General features: G+C 42.8%; 1 protein-coding gene across 3 annotated transcripts; it reads right to left on the bottom strand.

The window, feature by feature from the left end:
- Positions 1 to 25: 25 nt before the first annotated feature.
- pax6b (paired box 6b) lies at positions 26 to 21913 on the bottom strand. Of its 3 annotated transcripts, none has more exons than XM_046384767.1 (13): positions 21779 to 21913; positions 15528 to 15736; positions 12461 to 12514; positions 8897 to 9027; positions 8501 to 8536; positions 8200 to 8415; positions 7660 to 7825; positions 4276 to 4434; positions 3926 to 4008; positions 3667 to 3817; positions 3011 to 3123; positions 2569 to 2710; positions 26 to 1791 (listed from the first exon to the last, which is right to left on the bottom strand). In XM_046384767.1, the coding sequence occupies exons 2-13, from the start codon at positions 15538 to 15540 to the stop codon at positions 1706 to 1708; spliced, it is 1350 nt and encodes a 449-aa protein (XP_046240723.1). In that variant the 5' UTR covers positions 15541 to 15736; positions 21779 to 21913; the 3' UTR covers positions 26 to 1705. The 3 variants fall into 3 exon arrangements, with proteins under 3 accessions (XP_046240723.1, XP_046240732.1, XP_046240742.1); XM_046384776.1 differs by lacking the exon at positions 21779 to 21913 and adding an exon at positions 15951 to 16065; XM_046384786.1 differs by lacking the exon at positions 8501 to 8536.
- Positions 21914 to 22119: the final 206 nt, after the last annotated feature.

A 22119-nucleotide genomic window follows, 5' to 3' on the forward strand; every position in this document is an offset into this window, starting at 1 on the left:
AACAGGCATAAAGGCTTTCTTTAAGACACAATTTTACTGTACAAAATGTTTTATAGTTTTCACAAAATACATTTAGAAAGCTCCATTTTAAATAAAATTAAATTGAAATATTTAAGAGACAGCGTGTAGACGTTTTATCTCAGAAGCATTGCTCAGACGTAAACCCAGTGTGTGTCCATGTTCTATGTACACACTGAAATAAAAATGCAAAACTCAAAAGAGCATGACAGATGATGCTAGAAAAACCCTCCCATGGTCTTCAATTATAAATAAGGACTGCGGGGTTCGACTGCAGTCTTACGAACTCGAAGCCAATGTAATTGAACAGAACGTGTTTACAAAATTTTGCAACACAAGACTAATATCTTTAAAAAAACACTGTGTACTAGATGAAATACAAAGGCTTTGGTCTGTTTTACAATCAACAATGATTAAATCTGATATGTACTTGTAAACAACTGCCAAACACTTAAGTTTAAAACTCTGTCAAGCAATGTTTAATCATAATTATAGGAATTAAATATTTCTAGTTGCACAATTTTTTTTTTCTTGACCATAGGACACTATAATACAACTATACCTAAGAGACAAATTGTACCTGACCCTAAAGAAATGTATTTTATGATGCATGGAACATTTATAGAATATTCTCGGGGACATAAATGAAATCAACTTTTATTGGAGAAATCTTTCTGGAAGATTTCAAGGGAAGACAAGTACTTTACATTTTGACATAAACAAACTTGATTATATCGAAGACGCAGTCTACCATTTACAGACTACAGGTTTTCTTTTACACCTGTTTTCCCACATTTAATGTTCTTCGTGGTAACCTAGAGTCAATCCAACCACCGAAGCAGGAGGTCCAAGTTGTGTTGCATGTCGCACCGTCTTTGCGCACTTTGAGCTGTTGATAGTGATCCGTTTTTAATAAGCCAGCAAGCGCAGGCCCGTGTCAGAGGAGTAAAGACCACAGCCTCAGTGGGTGGATCGAATTCGAGTTTCCTCCGCTAAATATCCATTCGTAAGAAATAAGACCAATAAATATTTTTTTTTTCGACACAGTTAAGAGTCTTCCCTCCAGCTTTTCGTCTTTAATGATATGCAACAGCGTCCAGAGACCATGCAAAGGCTGGTAGAAAGTCTCGATATAAGCAGATTAAAAGATAGTCATGGCAGAATCTCTCAGGTTCTCCTCTCTCAAACAAACGCAAGACCAACATGGTTTTCTAGCAGTCCATCTATCAGTACTTGATCTTGGTTTTTCATATTAACATACAAATGGCCATTTACTAACACACCAGAGAAAAAAAGGAAACAATGACTGAAGTTGGAAATAGAAAAAAAACAGATAAGTTTTTGTTCCATAAAAATTTAACACCGGGCACTTTACAGAAGTCCTTTTTTTTTCTTTTTTTCTTTTTTTTTTAAGGTCTTTCCATCGTTGTTCTCTCTTCCAAGTCCTCATCTGAATGTGCCTAGAGCTACAGAACAGCACACAGTCCCACTGTAAAAACAAAGCCCAGACGTCCCAAGGCTCTCCCAGAGTCTCTCTCTTTCCTTCTCTCCTCCTCTTCTCTCCTGTCCTTTGCCTCTTCTCAACCCTCTCTCGCCTTCTCTACTCTCCTGTGCCGTGTATGTGTGAGGAGCACTGCCGGAGGGCGATGGTGGAGTGGGTGGTTACAGGGTGAAGTAGCTCTTCTCTCTACTGTAGTCTTGACCAGTACTGAGACATGTCAGGCTCACTCCCTGGGACTTGGACAGGGACAGACACTCCAGGAGAGATGAGTCCTGCCGAGACAAGAAAAGAAAGACGTCAGTTAAAAAAAAAAAAAAAAAGAAACAACAGCAAGAAGAAAAAAAACAAAACAAAACAAACAAGCAAACAAAAAAGTCCCAGAAGTCAACATGCTAAATTAGATGAGTGGATGCACCATGCACAGTTAGTGTGACAGCTAACACTAGTTAGCCTTATGGCACAGAGCATTGTGCTTTAAATGCCTGCAAATAGGCAGGAGTGGCAAAGGAGCTGCAATGAGTCACAATGCTCTGCACATGGTTGCACAGTGAAAGACTTGCAAGCTCGATAAATTGAGGCTTTGGCAATGGCATTTAAACAGAGAGACTACAACGGCAAATGAATCAAATTAATTAGCAATTTAGCACAGAGGAAATGTGGTTATGCATGATTAACTCTTCATGACTATAACCGGTATATATGGCTCTCAGTAACAGCATCCTAATGGGGTGGAACTAAACTATGGGCTGGAGTAGTGGGATTGACATGATGGCACAGAGCAGCAATGAAATGAGCTTCGTTCATGCAACCGCAGAGGGGAAAATGATATGGAGGGTATAGAGGTATTGATCAGCAGGCAGCTAGAACCACGACGGTTTCCCAAACGGATGGAAAGGGAAAAGGAAAGCTGGAGCGACAGATCATGAATCAGAGATGGCTATGTAGTACCGCCAAAATTACAGGAGAGGTGGCAGATATTTCAAAGAGTGCACTTGTTTGTTAGGGTTAATTTCCAAGCATGTTTGGTAAACAACGAACTTTCTGCCTACCTGTTGAGGTGGTACCAGAAGTGGTCATTGATTGGCTGTTCATATGTGCCTGCATATGAGGGGGCGTGTATGTGTCGTAGCTCCGCCCGTTCACAGGCGGACTGGTAGGCAGCATGCAGGAATAAGAGGAGGTCTGGCTGGGCTATAGATGGGGAGAGAATGTTACATTAGCTTAGCCAACCATAGTTGTTGTCTGTAATCCTGTAAACTCTGAGAGGCAGATGTGTCTAAATTCGGTTTGTCTATCAGTTTTAGTTCTCTGAGAGAAGCTGTCCTTTAATTAAACAAATACGATTTTAAGGAGGTTTTTGGTTTGGTCAGGAAACACAATAAAAATGAAGCTACACATGGTGTGCTTGATTCCAGTCATCTTAAAATGTTACACCAAAGGTCCATCTTTAAACAGGAGTGACTACTGACTGAGCTGTGGTCGTTTACTTACTTGCATAGGTAGGTTGTTTGCCATGGTGAAGCTGGGCATGGGGGGCAGCGCACTGTAGGTGTTTGTGAGTGCAGAGTCAGGTCTACCCAGCATTGACCCCGAGGTGAACGACACTGTGGATGAAAATGAAAATGCGGTTAAAATCCCGCTGAAACGGCGCGAGAGGCCGTCTCATTAGCGCTAAGCAGCGCGTGCATGAGGTGACGCCTTGTCTGACAGGTTGATAGGACCGGACAGATACTGTACAGCGTGTGTCTCAGGTGATTGACTTGTGAGCTTCAGCTCTGCCCGTGTGCCCTCCTGCCTGATTCGGTAATTACGCAGATAGTCAGCTGAGAAGTTTTGCTCAATCATCCATCAAAAGGAAACCACCGATGCTTCTTCATGTGAACTAGAGCGCACAGCCATCGAGGGGGCCCCCTTTCATATTAATCCGCAGGCTGTCAAGTAATAACATTTAGTAATATTTCACCTGCCTGCTGTTTGCCTTCAGTGAAATGTGTTGTTACTTGCATTATTACATTTCCAGTGCATTAATCAACGTATGATTGCTGAGCACAGTAGCTGCCAGCCTATCGCATGCGAATATTATTCTAAGTGGTGTGTGTGTTTTTGGGTGGGGGCTGTAAGCATTACCCCAGCCGTGGTGGACATACCCGGTGTGGTGGGCTGTGGGATGGCCTGGTACACGCTGGTGCTAAAGCTGCTGCTGATGGGAATGTGACTGGAGGAGTTGTTGGCCTGCCGGCGCTGGTTCCGCAGCTTCTCCTCTCGCCTCCACTTTGCTCTTCTGTTTGAGAACCATACCTGCGGTGAAAGGTTCTTATTTACCTTCTGTTTTCACGCATAATGGCGACTTTTAGAAACGTCCACACATCTGGTGTTAAATCAAAAGAAGGAGGTTCGATCACTCACTTGTATTCTAGCTTCCGGCAGGTCGATTTTCGCCGCTAGTCTCTCGCGAGCGAAAACATCTGGATAATGAGTCCTTTCAAATTCTGTCACAGCAAAGGAAGTCGCAAGAGGAAAGTGTCAGTAAATAAGTAAGACATTAGGTCGAGGTTGATTCAGATTTTTCAGATACATGTGAAAGGCCTTCAATTCAAAACAAGTAGAGCTACGTAGGCTTGCCGTGTCTGACAGACATCAGCTCTGTTATTCGTTCCTGTTCATCTTCCATTTTGGATTCACGTGAGATAATATGCTTGAACATTTTCTAAAAGCCTAAATTCAACATGGCGGATACAGACGTCCAAATGCTCGACCTTTTTCCAGAGCTTCGATTTGCTCCTGCGTGAAGGACGTGCGATTCCTCTGTAGTTTCCTCTTGAGCTGCAGTCGCATCTGGGTCTCCTCTGAATCCTCCCCGTTCGAGCTGATGGAGTTTGTGTTTTCTCCTGCACCGTCTTGCTGTTGGCAGCCATCTGCACCAAAGGGAGGAGGGGAGGGGGGTTAAAAAAAAAAACATATAATGGAAATATACATTCAATTAAGCTAATTGAATAATTAATTCTCGGGTCTCGTGTTGTATCAGCCTAGAGCTAATTGTACACAGAGCGGTGCAACATCATTAATTAAAAGCCCCTATCATGGTTGATTTAATTCAAAATCAGAGGAATGATTGCAATTTCTTCCTCGGTGTTTTTTAGATTACAGAGTGCGTGAAAAGGAACAATATGATTTAAAAAAAAAAAAAAAAAAAAAGACCCCGCAGTTAAAGTGTTTATAAAATATTGTGGGAAAAACATGCTGGCGAGGTAAAAAGACTCCGCGTACTTATCGCTTCCCAACAATGGCGTGTGTTCTCAAAAGGTTAAGAGAAATGTGACAAGATGTGGCGAGCCTCTTTTCAGAGCCTATGAAATGTATTAAAACCCCAAACTCTCTACCTCCCCCCCACCACCACCCCTTTTTTTTTTAGGGCAGAGCAAGGCCTCAATGGTCGTTCCCATATGGGCGTTGGTATAGCCATTGAGATGACCACCAACTTTTGAATAGGAGAAGACGCTTTTCAGAATGATACAATGCCTTCAGGAGTAAGGGAAACCATTAAACTATGGACACAGCCAGGGACGAGCAGTGAGCCCTGGGTGGGTGTAATATATGGGAGGGGGGCTATTGGAGGAGATGACAAAAGGATCCTCTCTCTCTGGAGGCGCACAGGCTATAGTACTTTGGCATTGTGCGCACGAGGATCCCAGTCAACAGAGCTTTGAGTCCAGTGTGTTAACCCTTATCCACTACCATCATTAATCACGTCCCCCGGCCAGCTACACGCCAGTCAGGATTTCTGTCTTCAATTGGAAACAAATGAGTGAGGAGAGAGCATGCAACCCCCTGAACAACCAAAATAAGGCCAATCTATTCACTGCCCCTTCAGTTGCAGGGCGAGGCTTATCGGCTAATGTCTGTCTTGTTGTTGGACATCATTATCACACCGAGAAGTTAATGCGAAATTAAGCAGGGGTGCGATGATAAGAGGCTGGTTTTATGTAATATCTCACTCATGTCTGTGTGGAGGCCTGAAGGGCTATTTCGAGCTTGTTGTCTGCTGATTTAGTTTGTGTGTGTGTTTTTTGTTTTTTGGTTGTTTTTTTTTTAACCGGACTGGCATAGTTTTAGCGAGCCGGTGCCTTGCTCAAGGGCAAGAGGTTGTTGCGAGGAAGGAACAGGTGCAGGACGGCCTACCTACAAAAGCCATGCACTTTAGGCTTCCGTGTCCTCTAAAAAAGCAAACATGTAGGCTGTAGGCTCAGCCCATAAACGGAAGTGTGAGTGGCTTCATTTTTGTCAAACTGAAGCTGTCTTGTGTGAAAGATGTAGCGGTTAGAAATTATAAAATAAAAAAACAAAACAAAAAAAACCGCAAATTTAAGCAAGCTGCAAGGACACTATGCGGGGCTTTCTGCAGGCCTGAAAACATGGTGTGTCTAAATATAAAAGTGTTGGTTCACTGGAGGAAACCTGATGCGACATGTTTCTTGACAATTTCCCTTGCTGCAAAAATAGACAAAGGTATTCTTCTATAGGCCAATAGTTTGTATCCACGCTATTTGTTTCTTCACTCTGGATAATCCATAAAAAGGAGTGAATGTGCAGCTATTATCCGTCTGCCAGACCCACTGACGCTAGGATGGGATTTGTTTTCTTTATAAAAGCGCTGGGAAATAAACTCATTCTTTAGTATCACGATGTCTCAGCCAGTGAGGCGGAAAAGCAGCAAAAAAAAGAGATACCGAACCAATTGCGGCACCTTTCAGCTGCTGAGACCGGATCAAAACACTCTTGAGAAACCGCTTAGAACTGAAAGAGAAAGTGAGAGACTAAATCCTATAGACGGGATTTAGAGCCATATAGCCAGCGAGCGACAATGAGAAAGAGATAAAAGACAAAATCGGTGAGGAGTTTTTTTATTCGTTCCTCTTTGGATAGAGTTGTCTTCTTTTGGGGCCCTGTCACTCTCCATGTAGCCATTATATCTGCTTACCCGGCTGTCGGATGGAAAACATATTTTCGTTCCCCTGAGACGACTGCTTTACTGAAAAAGGCCTACTTGAATTAAAAACAAAATAACCAAAGAACTCGTTATTATTATTAAAAATTATTTGTACAAAGAATCTATAATAATTAAGGTGTTATGACTACCAACGGTAAATAAAGTAAAACCAAATAAAACGGATATTTTAATGTGCTGTAAAATAATGGTGATCAAAGTTATTATGATTCCAAATGAAATCATTTTAGCTGGTTAATACAGTTTATCGTTTCCGCTTTGTTGCTTGTTGATAACAGCCCCCACGTGTCCAAACGGTCATCAAACAAATGCAAATGATTATTTGCCACGACTGAATTCCAGCAGTTGCGTTTCCCCTGGCTGACGCATATAAATCACTGCTTGCTCAATGAATGAGTATTTAAAAAGCGAAACAACAAAAAAAGCTGAGGTTTCTTATGAGCAAATGTGCCCAGTGTTTGGCCTGCAGCAGGCCGACAGTAAAACCCTCTGAAGTGGAATATTTCCACAGCAGCCTTACCATCTCCACACTCCTGCATGTTGCCATAATGAGAGACAAAGCCCTCTCTAATGAGCAATTACACGTAGCGCAGAGCGTTCCCATAACCAATCATTGCGTGTGAAGGAAAACATTCCTTTGTACTAATATCCCCGCACACAGCTCCCCGGCTCTGCCTCCCCGTCAGGAGGGGAGGAAAAAGCAGACTGTTGGATGGACACCTCTGCTGAAAGGACAAGCCGCTGTCACGCACATCCATGTCTGGGACAGTGGAGGCATTCAGACTGCATGCTTGGCCTGTGGCTTCCTCTAAGCGACGAGTCTTAATTGGGGGTCTTGTTTAGGGCATCAAAGCTTGCCAATACAATACCTTCCTCCGACGAGAGCCGTGGACCGGAACCACTGGAATACTAACTCGTAAAACTAGTCATATTTAAACATGACAATTTGTGCTGACCTCTGTGGAGTTCACAGTAACGCAGAGACCGTATGCTGGCTATTTTTTTACGTGCCTGACCATAAATGTTGTCGAATCAGATCAATTCGCTGGATTGTATCCTTCTTTTGACGCACCCTTACAACCGTGCGCCATGCGTCAAGGTGTCTTTATTGCCACGGTGTGATAATGAGGCTCACCTTGGTTGGGCTGCCCTGGCACTGATGTTCCGGGGTACCAGCCGGGCCGGGTCCCCCAAGTTCCTGTCTGACCGTTGAGCATTCTCAGCTTGTCATACATGCCATCTGCGCCCATCTGTTGCTTTTCACTAGCCAGGTTGCGGAGGACTCTGTTTATCGATGACACCTGAATGACAAATTACATATGATAAAAATAAAGATTGGGATCAGATGGAGCGCTGCATCAGGAGTGCTTCTGTATGCGGGCGCACAGGTGTGTGTGTGCGTGTGGACACACACACACACCTTGTAGTCACAGTACATCTGCACAGGAAGGTGTTCCTACAAAGCGCATAAATGGACAACGCGCTCCTAATTGACTGGAGGAATGTTTGGGTGATCACATGCGCAGCAATGCGTGCCCCGCAGTTTGAAACGCAGTGTATTTAATAAGACTGAATGCTTGGTTGCTCATCTGCTTTTCCTCCGCTGCATGAGAAAAAAAAGTCATTTCATGTGGCAAATCAAATCATGCACATAACTTACAGTCAATACACTTACACTGGGTATATTGTCGTTGGTGCAGATCCCCTCCGACAGAAGTCTGTCACGGATCTCCCACGCAAAGATAGACGGACACTCCCGCTTGTACTGCGCGATTTTCGCGACCACCTCTGGAGTGGCGACCCTGGGCTTGCTGCCGCCTATTGCTCTCGGTCTTATGGAGCCAGTTTCATAATATCTGCCCAGGATCTTGCTCACACAGCCGTTGGATACCTGGATAGAAAACAAAAAACACAATTCACATACATTATTTACGACTATTGACGGAATTTCTAAGATGGCGTCAAATAATTATCACCTTTTCACTGTCCAGCACTTGGACTTCATCATGGGTCTATAAACACAAAAAATATGCCTTGAAATGTATATTAGGCATTTCTTACAATAGATTTATTCTTTACAAGAGCAGGTTGATCACTTTCCTTTTTTTGTCGGCCTTATTACATTTCCAATAAACGGAATGATGTAACTGGTCAATAATAATTTCACTAAGCTTTCCAAAAATAAAAATAAAAAAAATCAGAAAATGCGTCATTAAGGCTACATAGAAAATGAGCTTATTTTGAAAATTATACCGTTAGCCCATATCCATCATATTTTCCTTAATGATTTTATCTTTTTTTTTTCAGTCGTCTGTATCCATTGAAAACAAAGTTAAAGCTGTTTCCTGTTCAGAAAGGAGAGCGGTGGTCACCTGCAGGATCCTGGAGATGTCGCAGGGTCGAGCACCACTGTGAGCAAGTTCAACTATTTTCTGCCTGGTGGAATCCGGCAGCGGTCTACCATTAACAAACACACCACCAAGCTGGTTTACGCCACTGTGACCTAAATGGAGACAAAAGCATGGGAGTCATCACACCGGGTTAGATCTCCACTTAAAGCATATGTGATAAAGCAAATGAATTTCACTGAACGGTGAGGAGAATGACAGAAGCGCTCAGGAAAGCCGAGTTACAGTTGAAACGTGAAGACAGAAGGATTATTGCAGTTGGCTTTAAAAAAATAACTTAAGTGTCTTGTTTAAAAAAAAAAAAAAGGTTTAAATCCAAGTCTTCTGACAAAACAATCGTTTTAAGAAAGCGTTAGACCGCTCGGTGCATTCCCCTCTGAAGACAAACATTGCGCAGTTGTTCAGTAACACATGCAAAACATGGATTAAACGACAACAGCGTTACATAAACTAAACCAAAACATCTTGATATGTTTTTTTTTTTTCTAATAATAAATGAACACAGCAGTCGATCTTTCGGCCAGAGGAAACTCTACCAACCTTTTGTCAAACCGGCAAACTTCGGCATTAAAACATTCGCACCGTTATCCATCCCCTCACGTACAGCTGCGCATCACCAGCACCAGCAGCTCACTCATAAACACTATCTCCAAAATAATAACCAGCAGCAGCGACAATCACATAACCACTACAGCTGAAATAACGAAAGATTGCATTCATACAAAAACATCGCGTTAAATCGACAGCGATAACGATGGTCCTTCAAAACACAATAATTACGCGTCAACAAGGCATGGATCACATAGAATCTTCGTTCTAAAAATGATTATGAGTGGTTATTATCTAAAAAAAAAAAAAAAAGATTGCTTTTGTTTTTTGCAAATTATCCTTAAATTGTTCAATGTCATCTCTGCAAAGCACAGAATAAGCCCGCAAACCTGAAGCCAAATGGGAGAGCTGACTCCCCGGAGTGCCTGAGCTGCTCTCTGTTTCTCCGCTCCCTTCCCCTGCGCTGCCGCCCGGTACATTGACTCCGGGAGCAGAGGCTCCTTAGCAATAAATAAGCTCCAAATATAGAAGAGGGGGAAAATATGATGAGCCTGCCTGACATTTGTCTTTAAAATAAAGCTAGCTGCACGTCAAGTTTGAGCTTAATTTCTGGAAATAGGCGGAAGTCGCCTCGGATCATGCATGGGAGGCTAATTGAAAAGATCAGTTGGAGCACTTGTGGCAGGCATGTCACTTTATGACACCGCTCTGCTTTTGAAAATCGCATCGTCACGACAAATAGTAGCATGATAAAACGACCCTTTCTGTCTGCATTTGGATATCACTCAGACAAAATTGGACGCTACTCGTTTACCCTCCGAGGGAGACTTCGTTTTAAGGTGGCCAGGGGCTACGCGCGGTCACACAAACGAGGGCGCGCCTGGATTCTTAACATATTAAAAGTGACATGCAGTTTTTTTCCCCCCCTCTTGTTTGTATTTGACAACAAATGCTCACAGCCACTGCAGTCCTGTTGTGTGCAATCGGTAGGCGTCTTTACTCTGAAATATGTCATAGGTCTCTGCTTTAAACTGCAAGCTTTATTTTATATGAATGATCAAAAAAAGGGGAGGGGAGGGGGGGCTGCGCATGAATGAGTGAAAATAAACCTGCCTAAACTGAGCAACATATCCCTTTTGGCCTCTATGTGTAATAATCTTCTGTCGTGAATCTGATTGATAGTAAACCCATTATCATCCCTCCTGCTCTTTGGTAATTCCAGGATTAAGTGGAATTAATAGACTTCTTACGATGAAATTGGCCTGCCCGCATTAAGCGCTCCTGCTCTGCGGGTTCTCCAGGGCTGCTCCATCACCTCTGATTTATAACTATCATATAAATCCTCCGGATCGATAAAACCGTCAGATAAGGACATCACATAAAAATCAAACTCTCCTAAGGTTAAGTCTTAATCATGGGCCCAATTCCCTCAAGTGCCCAGAGTCGATCTCGCCCGCTGGCGCTGATTATGCGCTTGTATTCTATTGCAAGTCGACTAATAGGAAAACATATGGTGTCAATTTGGACGCTCCCCACCATATACACCCAGGAGTTATTAGCACAAAAGCCACCGAGGCCGTCGCGACCTTTAGACAACCCAAAGGGCCGGGCCCAATGATATCTCCTCGGCAATTCGCACCAGACATCACACGCCAAGCCAGGGGAGCATCCCATTATCATCAATCCGCAGCAAAGCAGGAGCACTGGGTATTGTACACAGCTTTGATAGGGTCGCATCATCCCCACAATGGACAGGAGACAAATAACAGCGCTGCGGCCTGTGAAATAAAACTCTACTGCCACCAGTTTGTTAAGGGAGTTTTGTTTTTCATCACAGGGTCACTGCGTGTTTTTGTTTGTTTTGTTTTGTTTTTCCCCCCTATAGCACACCTCGACACATCAAACAATCCAACTGTCACGTGGTCCAACATTGGATTCAGACATGTTTTGGGACTAAATGCGCACAGATTACAGCACAGACACGTCATCGAGGCATATGGAGAATAATATAATAAAATTATTCCACACACCTTCATCACAGATGTCATACACCTCTTGTCCAGCAGCAAGAGAGAAAATGTTTCATGTTTATCCTTTTTTGTTTCAACACGTACATACATACACACACACACACATACACACACACACACACACACACCAGGAATAAGACAAATATTCAACTCATGGGCCACTTTAAAACACAGAGGCCTATAAGCAACTTCATCTACCATGTTTTTGATTGGCACCCACGACAGTATGGTTGTTAATATTTATCTCCCGCTCTAAGTTCAGCCTGCACCCTAACAGTGAGGCCCGCGGTTGTAATATGAGCATTTTCTTTCTAGTTCATGCTGTCTGTCCGTGAAGAATATGGACTAATCTACATAAGACATTATTGCTATTCCTCATGTTTCATGCAAGGCTCTTCTCTACGCAGCTAATCTTGTATGCAGCCTGGCAGCCAGCTCTAACGCTAATGCAGACGGCTGTGCAATTATTTAATACCAACTCAAGCAGAAACAAAAATCTCCCTCTCAACCCAACCCCCTCTATTCTCTCCCTCTCTGCCTCCCTCCCTCGCTCTCCCTCCCTCTCTCTCTCTCTCTCTCTCTCTCTCTCTGGAGCAGGGCGACGTGTGATTAACTTGTTCAATAATAACTTGCCTACCTATCACTGCGAAATAAATAAATAAAATAAATTATCAGCAATGAAACGGCCATCAAAATAACCGAGAATGTTTCTCTCCTGCACCTCAAAGTCATGCAAATTTATGCCTGTAACATACATTTCCTTTTCTTCTTCTTCTTCTTCCTCCTTTAAAAATGTTCTTAAGGTTAGTGCGCTATAACAACCAGTGCATAATGTCAGTGGGTGTTGCTTCCATGCAACCACATTAGGGAAACCTGCGGCTGTAATCAAAAGTTTCAAAACAAAACATACATTAAAAAAAACAAAACAAAACCAAAAAAAACAACTTACTGTTCTGCATCATTGAGGCTACGCCAGACTCCCACGTGGCTTGGTTGTGGTATTCTAAGCGTCACAAGGAAAAAAAACAAACTGCTGGTTAGCATCAAATCATAAACATGCTGTGTACACATCTTTTCTTTTCTTTTTTTTCTTTTTTTTTTAAATACTGTCATTATTGGCAACATTTTATTTCAAATGAATAAAAAGTTTTTCAACTCATCTTTCGTTTAGAATATTTGTTTTTTATTTTTATATATATATATATTTTTTTTTTTTTTTTTTTTGCGGATCTTTGACTTAAACATTACTGATGCATAATGAATTTCACATCCTCAGTGTATGTATGTATTTTAATTAAACTTGCCTGGAAACAGAGTTGACTGTCCACTCTATAACAATTTAGTCAATCATCTGCCGTTTTCACTACTTAATGTCTCCCTATAGGACAAAGCAAAACAACACATTAGCACAGCCATAGCTATACTGAGGTACTCAAACCTACACTGAGTCTTCATTTGTGCCCTACATTTAGAATTAACCTCAGTGTTGCTGCCGAGCAAATAAATCACAAATGATGACAAGATCATTTGAACATCTCTGTTAGGCCTTGTCAAAAAACATTCCCACTAACAGCCTATAGCCGTGATATGGGCCTGAAACACCTTAACAGCTCTATTTCTTTCAAAGCTTTTGGTCCTGATGTTCTCCTTCTCTCTTTTTATTTAAAAGTTCATATAAAGCAATCAGTCCTCATCGCCTCAGCAGGAGATTTTCTTCTTAAAACCTGATATCCCTCCTCTTGTGGAAACTGTACAGTGACACACGTTGTCTACCTCGGCTCACTGATCTGCAAAAGTCCAGACCAGGAGGGGGTACAAAGCTGGTGTAAAAAGCCTGCTGGACTCCAACAATGCACCCCCTTCTCTGTCTCCGTATACCTCAAACCCGGGGCGAAAACTCGGCCTCCGCGACTAGAAACACACAGCTTCCCCACTAAACACACCAACAAGTTCAGATTAATACAAAGGGCCGGAGGCATGCATCCACCCCCTCCGGGACCATTCACACACACACACACATAGTCTACACGCACACACACACACGACCGTGACCCCGGTGCCGCCAGTGCGTGAATGTGGGTTTTGTTTGTATGCTTTTATAGAGAGAGAAAAAAAAATTTAAAACGCAATTTCTTGTTCTAAATATTTGGTGGTTATTTTGTGCTGCTGGTGCGGGTTGTAAAGCGGGTTGGAAGACACAACAGCGCAGTAGGGCGCTCAATTGGAAAAGACAAATGCAGTAAAGAAGCTATTGACTGGGGAACAGATAAAAAGGGGGCCAGGGAGGGAGAAGTCTGAAGTTTTCTCCCTCCATGCAAAGTTGTGTTGTGTGCAGAGCAAAATGGCCTAATAACGCCGTCTAACAGGCTGTGTTTAGTGCGAGGCTAGTCTGAGAGACGCGTCTAAGAGGCCGCCATCGCGTTTGGACTGTAGCTTTCTCTCATGTTTCACAAATAGGCTGCATTAATCAAATTCAGATTCCATCACACTGGCCCGCATAGCCAGTTAGCCTGTTTAGCATGACCTAAAATTACCAAAACAACTACTGCATGATTTATTATTCTTATTGTCCTAATGTCATGGTGTTAAAGTAAATGTGGAACTACGGGGCTATATATATTTATTTTTTAAAGAAAGAAAAACAGCCAATAATAAGCCAGTCTGGCAATGCGCTGCAGCCAGTAGCTTTTAGCCTTGTTAAGGTCCAAGTGGTTAATCATTTATTTAAGGTCGAAAGCTCAAACGTTGTCGTTCCTGAGGTTAACTGCGATCTAATCTGCATTTCTTTTCCTTTAGTAATCCATAACAACAATGTCGTAATTCAACACGCTTATTCCGGCCGGTGGATCCTACGCTCACAACATTCATATGCAGAAGCGGTTCATGTGGGCCTGGACTATCCTACAATGGCCCCGGTGCGAGATGTGTAGCCGGACAGATAATATGATGTATGTGCATGAAGGTTACTCTGGAAATGTGTTGCATATTACAGAACGGTTTAAGTGAATTAGCTATTAGCGTGCATGTAGCCAACAGGTTCTGTTCAAGGGATCAACTATTTTAGTTAACACATTGAGCCACAGGCCTGGCGTGTTTCTGCTCTCAGACTTTTTTAAAAAAAATTATTTTATTTTGTACGCCTAATTATGCAAAACGTATCTTTACGGTTACAAAAGAAACATGCATAATTACAGTAAATAAATGCATCTATTTCATTGTAGCAGTTCAAGTGTTTTTTATAAAATTGTTTATAAGCAGCACCAATTCGGGTCCGCATTTTGGGTTTTATTAAATCATTGGAAATTATTTCTAACATTATCATCTATTAATAAGCTTGTAAGCCTGTCAGTATGTGACTGATTTAAAATATTACACAGCCCAGATGCTAAAATGTAAAAGTAGTTTAACTCGCTGTCATTAAAGGCAGGCTAAAACAGCTTTTTTTAAAAAAAGAAAAAAAGGGGGGGAGCAATGTTTTATTTTCTCTGACACACAAACACGCTAAAACGGGCCTCCTCCCCACCTTTTTCTTTTTTCTTTTTCTTTTATTTCTTTTTTTTTTTTTTAAGAAGGCGCTTGGGTGACTCGCCTGCATGAATCAATCTGACACCTTTCCTCAACGGGTCATTGCGCCCCATTCTGCACGATGATCACTGTCCTGGCCCAACGTGGCTTTTTACTCTTTACTGTCATAAATAAGCGGTAAGCTATCCGCAGGCCTAAACACAGCAGCAAAAATCGAGCAGATAAAACAGACAGAGCCGCTAAGGGCTGTTCGCACTTTTCAGGGAGTCCAGTCAGAAGGCAGGCTGCACAGTCCAAACGATGAAAGACCAACAACCTCACCACTGAACCTCAACCTACAGCCGAGAACAAATAACCTACAACAACAACAGTAATACGGCTAATAATAACATTACATTATAATGATGATACAACAATAATAACAATGTACAGCCTGGTAATAATAATTCAATAATTTAACAGCACAGACAAACTTTTAGTTAGGATCTCACCTTTTTGGGGCATCCTGTGGTCGTTGTCAAAGTCCTTAGCAAACTATAGGCTACAGCCTAGTTCTCCACAGCACAGAAAGAGGGGGGAAAAGCCGACCAGGATCAGTCTCTCTTTCTCTTTCTCTCTCTCTCTCTCTCTCTCACACGGGAAGTTTAGAAGAGGAAAAATTAGTTTCCAGAGGTCTTCGGCGGAGACGGAGGGGATATCCCTGCGAAGTGGACAGAGATTGACAGTGAACTCAGATGTCAGGACGCACGGAGTTTGGCGAGGAAGTGCGCTGGCGTGTGAGAGAGCGAATGAGAGAGTCGGAAAGAGAGAGAGTAGGGAAGAGAAAAGAGAGCGAGAGAAGGGGGGGGAGGGAGGGAGGGAGGGAGAAGTGGTGCTAGTGGTAGAAGGAGGTGGGGGTAAGAGAATGAACACACCTATGCTGATTGGTGATGGAACAAGTGTATTAATGTATGTGTTCCTGGTCTGTGTGCGCCTCGCCTCTCCTCTCCTCGCCTCGCCTCCCTCCGCCGCTCTTCACTGGCCCATTAGCGCGACCCGACCTCTGTCATCATCCCCCATATAAACACTTCCCCCTGCACCACAGCCAAAGCGGGAAACGGGGCCGAGCCACAGCGAGGGAGAGAGAGCGCGCGAGAGAGAGAGAGAGAGAGAGAAAGAGGAAGAGAGAGAGAGAGAGAGAGAGAGTCTCGTCTTCCCAACCCACTAATCAGCCCACGCATGCAAATACCCTGCGCTCACTTGCTGAATATTGCCCTATTGCAAAGCAACTGCCTCGGAAATGCCCATTGGACGGAAAGCTCTATTCTTCTAGGCTGAATTGGGTCTGCGCAGGGAATCTCAGGCATGTTCAGCTGCAACCTGAGGCTAACTAGTGCCGCGAGGGGGACGGAAACTCACAGTGGAGCAGCGCGCACGTGAATGTTTGCGCTCATAACAGCAAATTAAAATTACAAAGAGCTGCAGCGTGCCTTTTATCAAGCAGCCGATCCTCTACAGATGCGATTAATGACACGCATGTAATTATGTTGAAAAGTTTGGGGACATGTTGGAAAATGTCACCTCTGTTTTTATTTGATTTTTATTTTTTTATTATTGTTAGAATATTTTTGCATCCAGTGACCGATAACAATTTTTGCAAAATGCCAAATGTTCCGATATCTTGCACTGCTTTGACTATCTTCATAAATTTAAAGATTTAACCCAGCTTCACATACTCTGTATTGTTCCAAAATAAATAAAAACCAAAGGAATCCGAGGTCCCAAAAACATCCCTTAGAGAAGACATCTGGTGTTGCAAAGCGATACATCTGAGATGAGAATCGCTTTTTTTCTTAATTAATAACTCAAAGTGAGAGCATATTTACCTTAAAACCTTTTTCATTTTGAAACTGCACGACCCTCCCTCACTATGAGAAAATGTCCACCACGTGCTTTTGTTGATTCTTTTGGGTATCACCTTCCCCTGAATAGCCTTTCCCCTCCTGTCAACAAGAACACCATGCGTAAAGAGCGCAGCCTTTAGGCAAGCTCCGGTGCTTTTTATGGACACATTTGCGAGGCAGGGCGACGTCACTCCTGCGACCTGACAGCAAATAGCACGCGTAAATAAAAGTAAAGCAAATGACTGTGTAGCCATGGCCACACGCTCCCAAACTGCGCTGGTTGAATGGTTGGCTATTAATGCACACCTCAACGCACCCAAAAGCAACCCCTCTGCGCCCGTGTTTGAGCATGCACCCAGAGCTTTGGGAAGCACCAGTCTCAGCACTGAGGAGCCCCGTTGCTTACTCCAAAAGGAGGAGAACGGTAGGGAAGAGAATGAGACTTGTATGGATGTGGAAGCCAAACTAAAGCAGAAAAGGGGGTGCATGAATGGGCAAAGGGAAGGGAGAGAGAGAGAGAGAGGAGAGGGGACAAGCATGAGCAGGGGGAGGGGAGAGAAATTGCTTTTTTTTTTTTTTTTTTTTTTGGATTGGAGGCCATGAAATGAAGTCATGGAGGCCTACACTTGACTTTCTTTGACATGTGAAAAAGTAGGAGAAGTCAGAGCTCATCAATAAAACACTTCGAAGGTGAAAGAGGGCTCCCTAACAACCATCGCATTCCTGACTATGGGTTCAATGAGTAGACAAACGACGCTGCCAGAGAGAGTGAGAGAGGGTGAGAGGCAGAGAGGGAGAGGGAGGGAGGAAGGAGGGCAGGGAGAGAGAGAGAGAGAGAGAGAGAGGGGCACTCCCGGCTTGAATGGGGCCCTCAGTGGGCCGGCGAGATAATGAGCTGAGAGGACCGGCTCAAACTGTCACCGAGGGTCCCGCGGTGAGGAACAACACTTTGGCCAATACTCCTTCATCAAACAACCCGTAAACTAAACGAGCACATTCATCTGTTTCTCCTTCCTGTATTGTTTCTACTCACTTAGACTGGTGGCTCAGCCTATAGGCCTACCATGAATGGCCACAGCTTATATCAGCTAAGGGAGGGAAGGAGGGAGAAGGGGGGGGGCAAACATTTTCACGTCAAGGACCCCCTATTAGACATGCATTAGACCACAAACACCCCCCCCCCCCCACACACACACCCGTCACGATTTGTCGATGCTATGATTGAGCCAGGTTTATGATTTACTGTAAAACCGGACGGCTGGAAAGTGGAGTGTGAAACCACATCCATCACTCTCGAGAACTAACTTTCACTGTCAGAGTGTACGTGGACTGAATGAAAGCTAGAAACAGTGTTTAACTTTTTTTCCGAGGGGGGGGGGCACAATAGAGTTGTAGGAACAGCAACAGAAGACAGTCAGGCTTGTGAGGGCATCTTGGCCTGCTGAAGCATCAACCAAACCAAACCACAGCCGCAGAATAGTGCATTTAATTTCCTGATTTTTAACACGTAAACCGAGCTCAAGTTTGCACCAAGATGATGATAAACACGTAACATTTCCTCCCCCAATCAAATATTAAAATGTGATCTATATTGGGAAAAAATAAATAAATAAATAATCCCTCAATCAGCCCACATTTCTTTATTTTTAAGTCTTTTTTTTCTTCTGGTCAGAGTCTACCTTTGTAGTCCAAATGCTTTTGCGACTCACTTGTCAGAGACTGCAGCTGTCAAAAAATTCACACCACTAACCTGCCCTCGCTTCAAGACAGATTCCCCGATGAGTGTGTCAAGTAGTTTTCTTTGGAAACAATACCTCCAGTAGGTTATTGATTTCTTTGGTTAAGCTGTAAATCCGCTCCAAGAGCTAATTCGTTGTCTCTGCTCTCGTGAGATTTTTCTGCCCCCCCCCTCCTCCCTCCCTCCACAATTATCACTCGCACGCCAAGTTGGACTTCAGCTTTATCAGCAAGAACGCGGTTAGAAAATAAATTTCTTAAATATATATTTTTCTGATTTGTAGGATAGTCTCTGGACTGCTGTGGAAGTCTGAAAAAAAAACCCGGGATAGGCTGATGTTGGGAAAGCAATTAGCCCAATTCGGATTAGCAGCAACTAATGCCAAAGGCCTTGAAAAGAAAGCCTAATCTGGTAGCTATTTTACCCTGAGGTAATGTGGTATTTGTACCCATCTAGAAACTTTTAAATACAAAAAAAGAAAGAAAGGAAGGAGGAAAGAAAAAAAAACATAAGGGGAGGGAGCTGCAGAGAAAAACAGTGACATTGTTTTTTGGACAGGGAAAGGGATGAAGTGCAGGGTAAACCCAGCTCATTTGGATGGCTCTTGTTTGGGATTACAGTTAACTCTTTACAGGCTGATGTCACTTTATATGAGATAAATTCCTCACGCTTAAAACTGGTGGGAAAAGGTGCTTCCAATTACTTCTGTTTACCCGTTTAAACCTTTTATTTTATAGTTTAGTGATAGTTATTTGCCTTTGTGATGATCCCACAATCACCTCTAACGTTTCAGGACATCCGGGGAGGTCTATTAGAAAATGTTGGAATATTATTGCAAGATTATTGAGGATAAATAAAAGGTGTCTGAGTCATTTAGAGCTGGATCCATGTCTGCTTAGGTTTGTGCAGAGAAAGGACGGCGTGAGTTCGTTATTCCTTTATGAAGGAACACACTAAGTCCTGTTTGTTTTGATTTGTTTCAGGACACTGCTGCATGCACGTTAGAAACGCTGCTATTACCTCCCACAAGTCCCAGGCTCATTAAAACTGACCAATTACAGGCCTCACATTTTAATGCACCTGCTTTATGCACTGTTGTGCACATGAACAAATTCATCCATTATTATTATTATTATTATTATTATTATTATTATTAATGTTGTTGTTGTTTATAATTATTAGCTGCAATGTAAACTTCTTTCTGATGATGTTGGCTATACTCTGATGGACTATGACGGTAATATAAAATTCAATTCAGTTTATTTATATAGCGCCAATTCACAACAAAAGTTATCTCATGACACTTTCCAATTTGAGCAGGTCTAGACCAAACTCTTTAATTAAACTGTAAATACACAGAGTCCAACATTCAAATCAATAATAATAACAATCATTATTATTATTATTATTAATATTATTAACTGGTGTTTCGCAATCACAACGTTGACTGGAAACGTCGACCTGAATTTGTAAAGTGCGTTCTTGCTGAGATGACCTGCCATTCATCAAACAGCCCCAGATTGTCAGATTTCTTCTCCCTAAAGAGATTCACGGGGAAATCGCTGCATTATTTGCATAAATTATTTGCACTTTCACAATGTGCAATTCTGTTTTCATCAACATTAATTAAACAATCACGTGCTTGACCCGTGCGCAGGTATTTCATTAATCTGTTCATTTTAAAGACGTGCTGCACATGGAGCGCGCACATCATCTGTTAGTGTCGACGTTAAGTAAATATTCAGGAAATATAACCAGCACGGCGGGGACAAATCTGCGTGGCTTAGGCAGCAGGAAATGTTTTAGGATGGTTGTTAAATCTAATGACTAATAGGTGCTTTTTAAATATGTTCCATGAAAATAAAGGTCTACATGTATATTAATATCTTTAAACCTACTCCTCCTGGGCAGGACGTTTTTAGAGATAAATATGATTGCAAATTAATTTTCTTATTACAGTTCAATTCCTAAAGTGCCCAAACTTTGACGTTTGTGAGGAGACGTGAAAAAGAGAATTGTTGTGCAGCCCACAGAAGCCCTCTCCTGGCAAAAGGCTGAAGGCCGGGATAAAGACCGGGGCTAATGGTGTCACAGCGCTGCTCGGCAAGCGTGACAAAGAAACTCTGGACCCAAACATACAGGGGCCTGCACCTGAGGAATCTGAAGTCTCCCAGCTACTCTTTGGAAATGTGACTGCATTTTCATCTTTAACCAGAAAAAAATGTATATATAAAAGCTCGTCTCGTTGGAGGTGGAATTAAAACAGAAAATATGCATATATTAAAAAAAAAATAGACCTGCATACATACACACATATAAAAAGTAAATTTAAAGCCCAGATCCTTTTTTATAGGCCAGAATAAACCTGAAAACCTTCAGGACGCATGTCATACAGTATTTAACTGTACTCGAAATTATTTGACTTTCACTGTGCTGTTTTTTTCCTGCTGTTTTTTTTTTTTTTAGCAAGCTGCAGTCAAAGCTTGGAAATTTGTTTCATATTCCAACACGACAAATAGCCAACTTATCTAACTCAATATTTAAGCCAAAAACACGGAGTCGTTTCTCCAGCCGTGACACGTGGATTGCAGCGCGGCGAAGAAGCGTCGTTTGGCTGAACTGTTCCGCTGATGGACAGCGTCAGCTCCACCGCGCTGATGGATCGAGCAGAGCTGAATAGATCCCATGCACATTCAATTTACAGTACAGGTCGAAGCCTTTAATTTCCCCCGCGTAAAGCCCACAATAATAGGCGCTTTTTAAGAAGTGACGTGCGCTTAATTCCTCGGTGAAGATCGCTAATTACACGCTGTACGTGTGCGTGATAAATGACAACAAAAACGAAGTCAGCTCGCTGTGTGCTCATATGTGCGTGTGGGTGTACACCTCCTGTGGGATACGCGGAGCAACGTGAAAGCACTTAACCAATAATTGTACGTAACTTTGCCAATGCACCGTGCGCCCTGGACTTTCTGCTTTTTAAGTTTGGGGAGATCAGGTGAAGTGTAGAAGCACGCATTTGTGCAGGGTTTAAACGGTATAAAAGGAGAATGTGTGAAAAGTGTCAGGGCTTTAAATATGAAAAATAATCCGTATTAAAATATAATCCGTCCAAACTCACCGGATGAAAGGCAGCGTCTGAGTATCCTGTGCGTATAAAGCCGCTTCTTCCCTCCCCGGATCTTTCCTCCGCGTCACAGCGACAAGAAACTTATAGGTCCCGATAAAAATCTATCTACCTTTGGATCCGACGTGGAGTTGAAATGTCAATGAGAGTGAGAAAAAAAATCTGCGCCTCTTACCAGCAACTTTCCCTTCAGCATCAGCCTCGAGTTGGCAGTGATTGGCTGGAGCGACGGGTCGACGTCATACCTTGGACAGGACACAGAGCAGAGAATAGGGAAGTGCACAAGGTAGCACACCGGCCTGTTTACTGTCCCAGTGTGTGTGCGTGTGAGTGTG

The sequence above is a fragment of the Scatophagus argus genome, chromosome 1 (assembly GCF_020382885.2).
Source record: "Scatophagus argus isolate fScaArg1 chromosome 1, fScaArg1.pri, whole genome shotgun sequence".
Classification (NCBI taxonomy): Eukaryota; Metazoa; Chordata; class Actinopteri; family Scatophagidae; genus Scatophagus; species Scatophagus argus.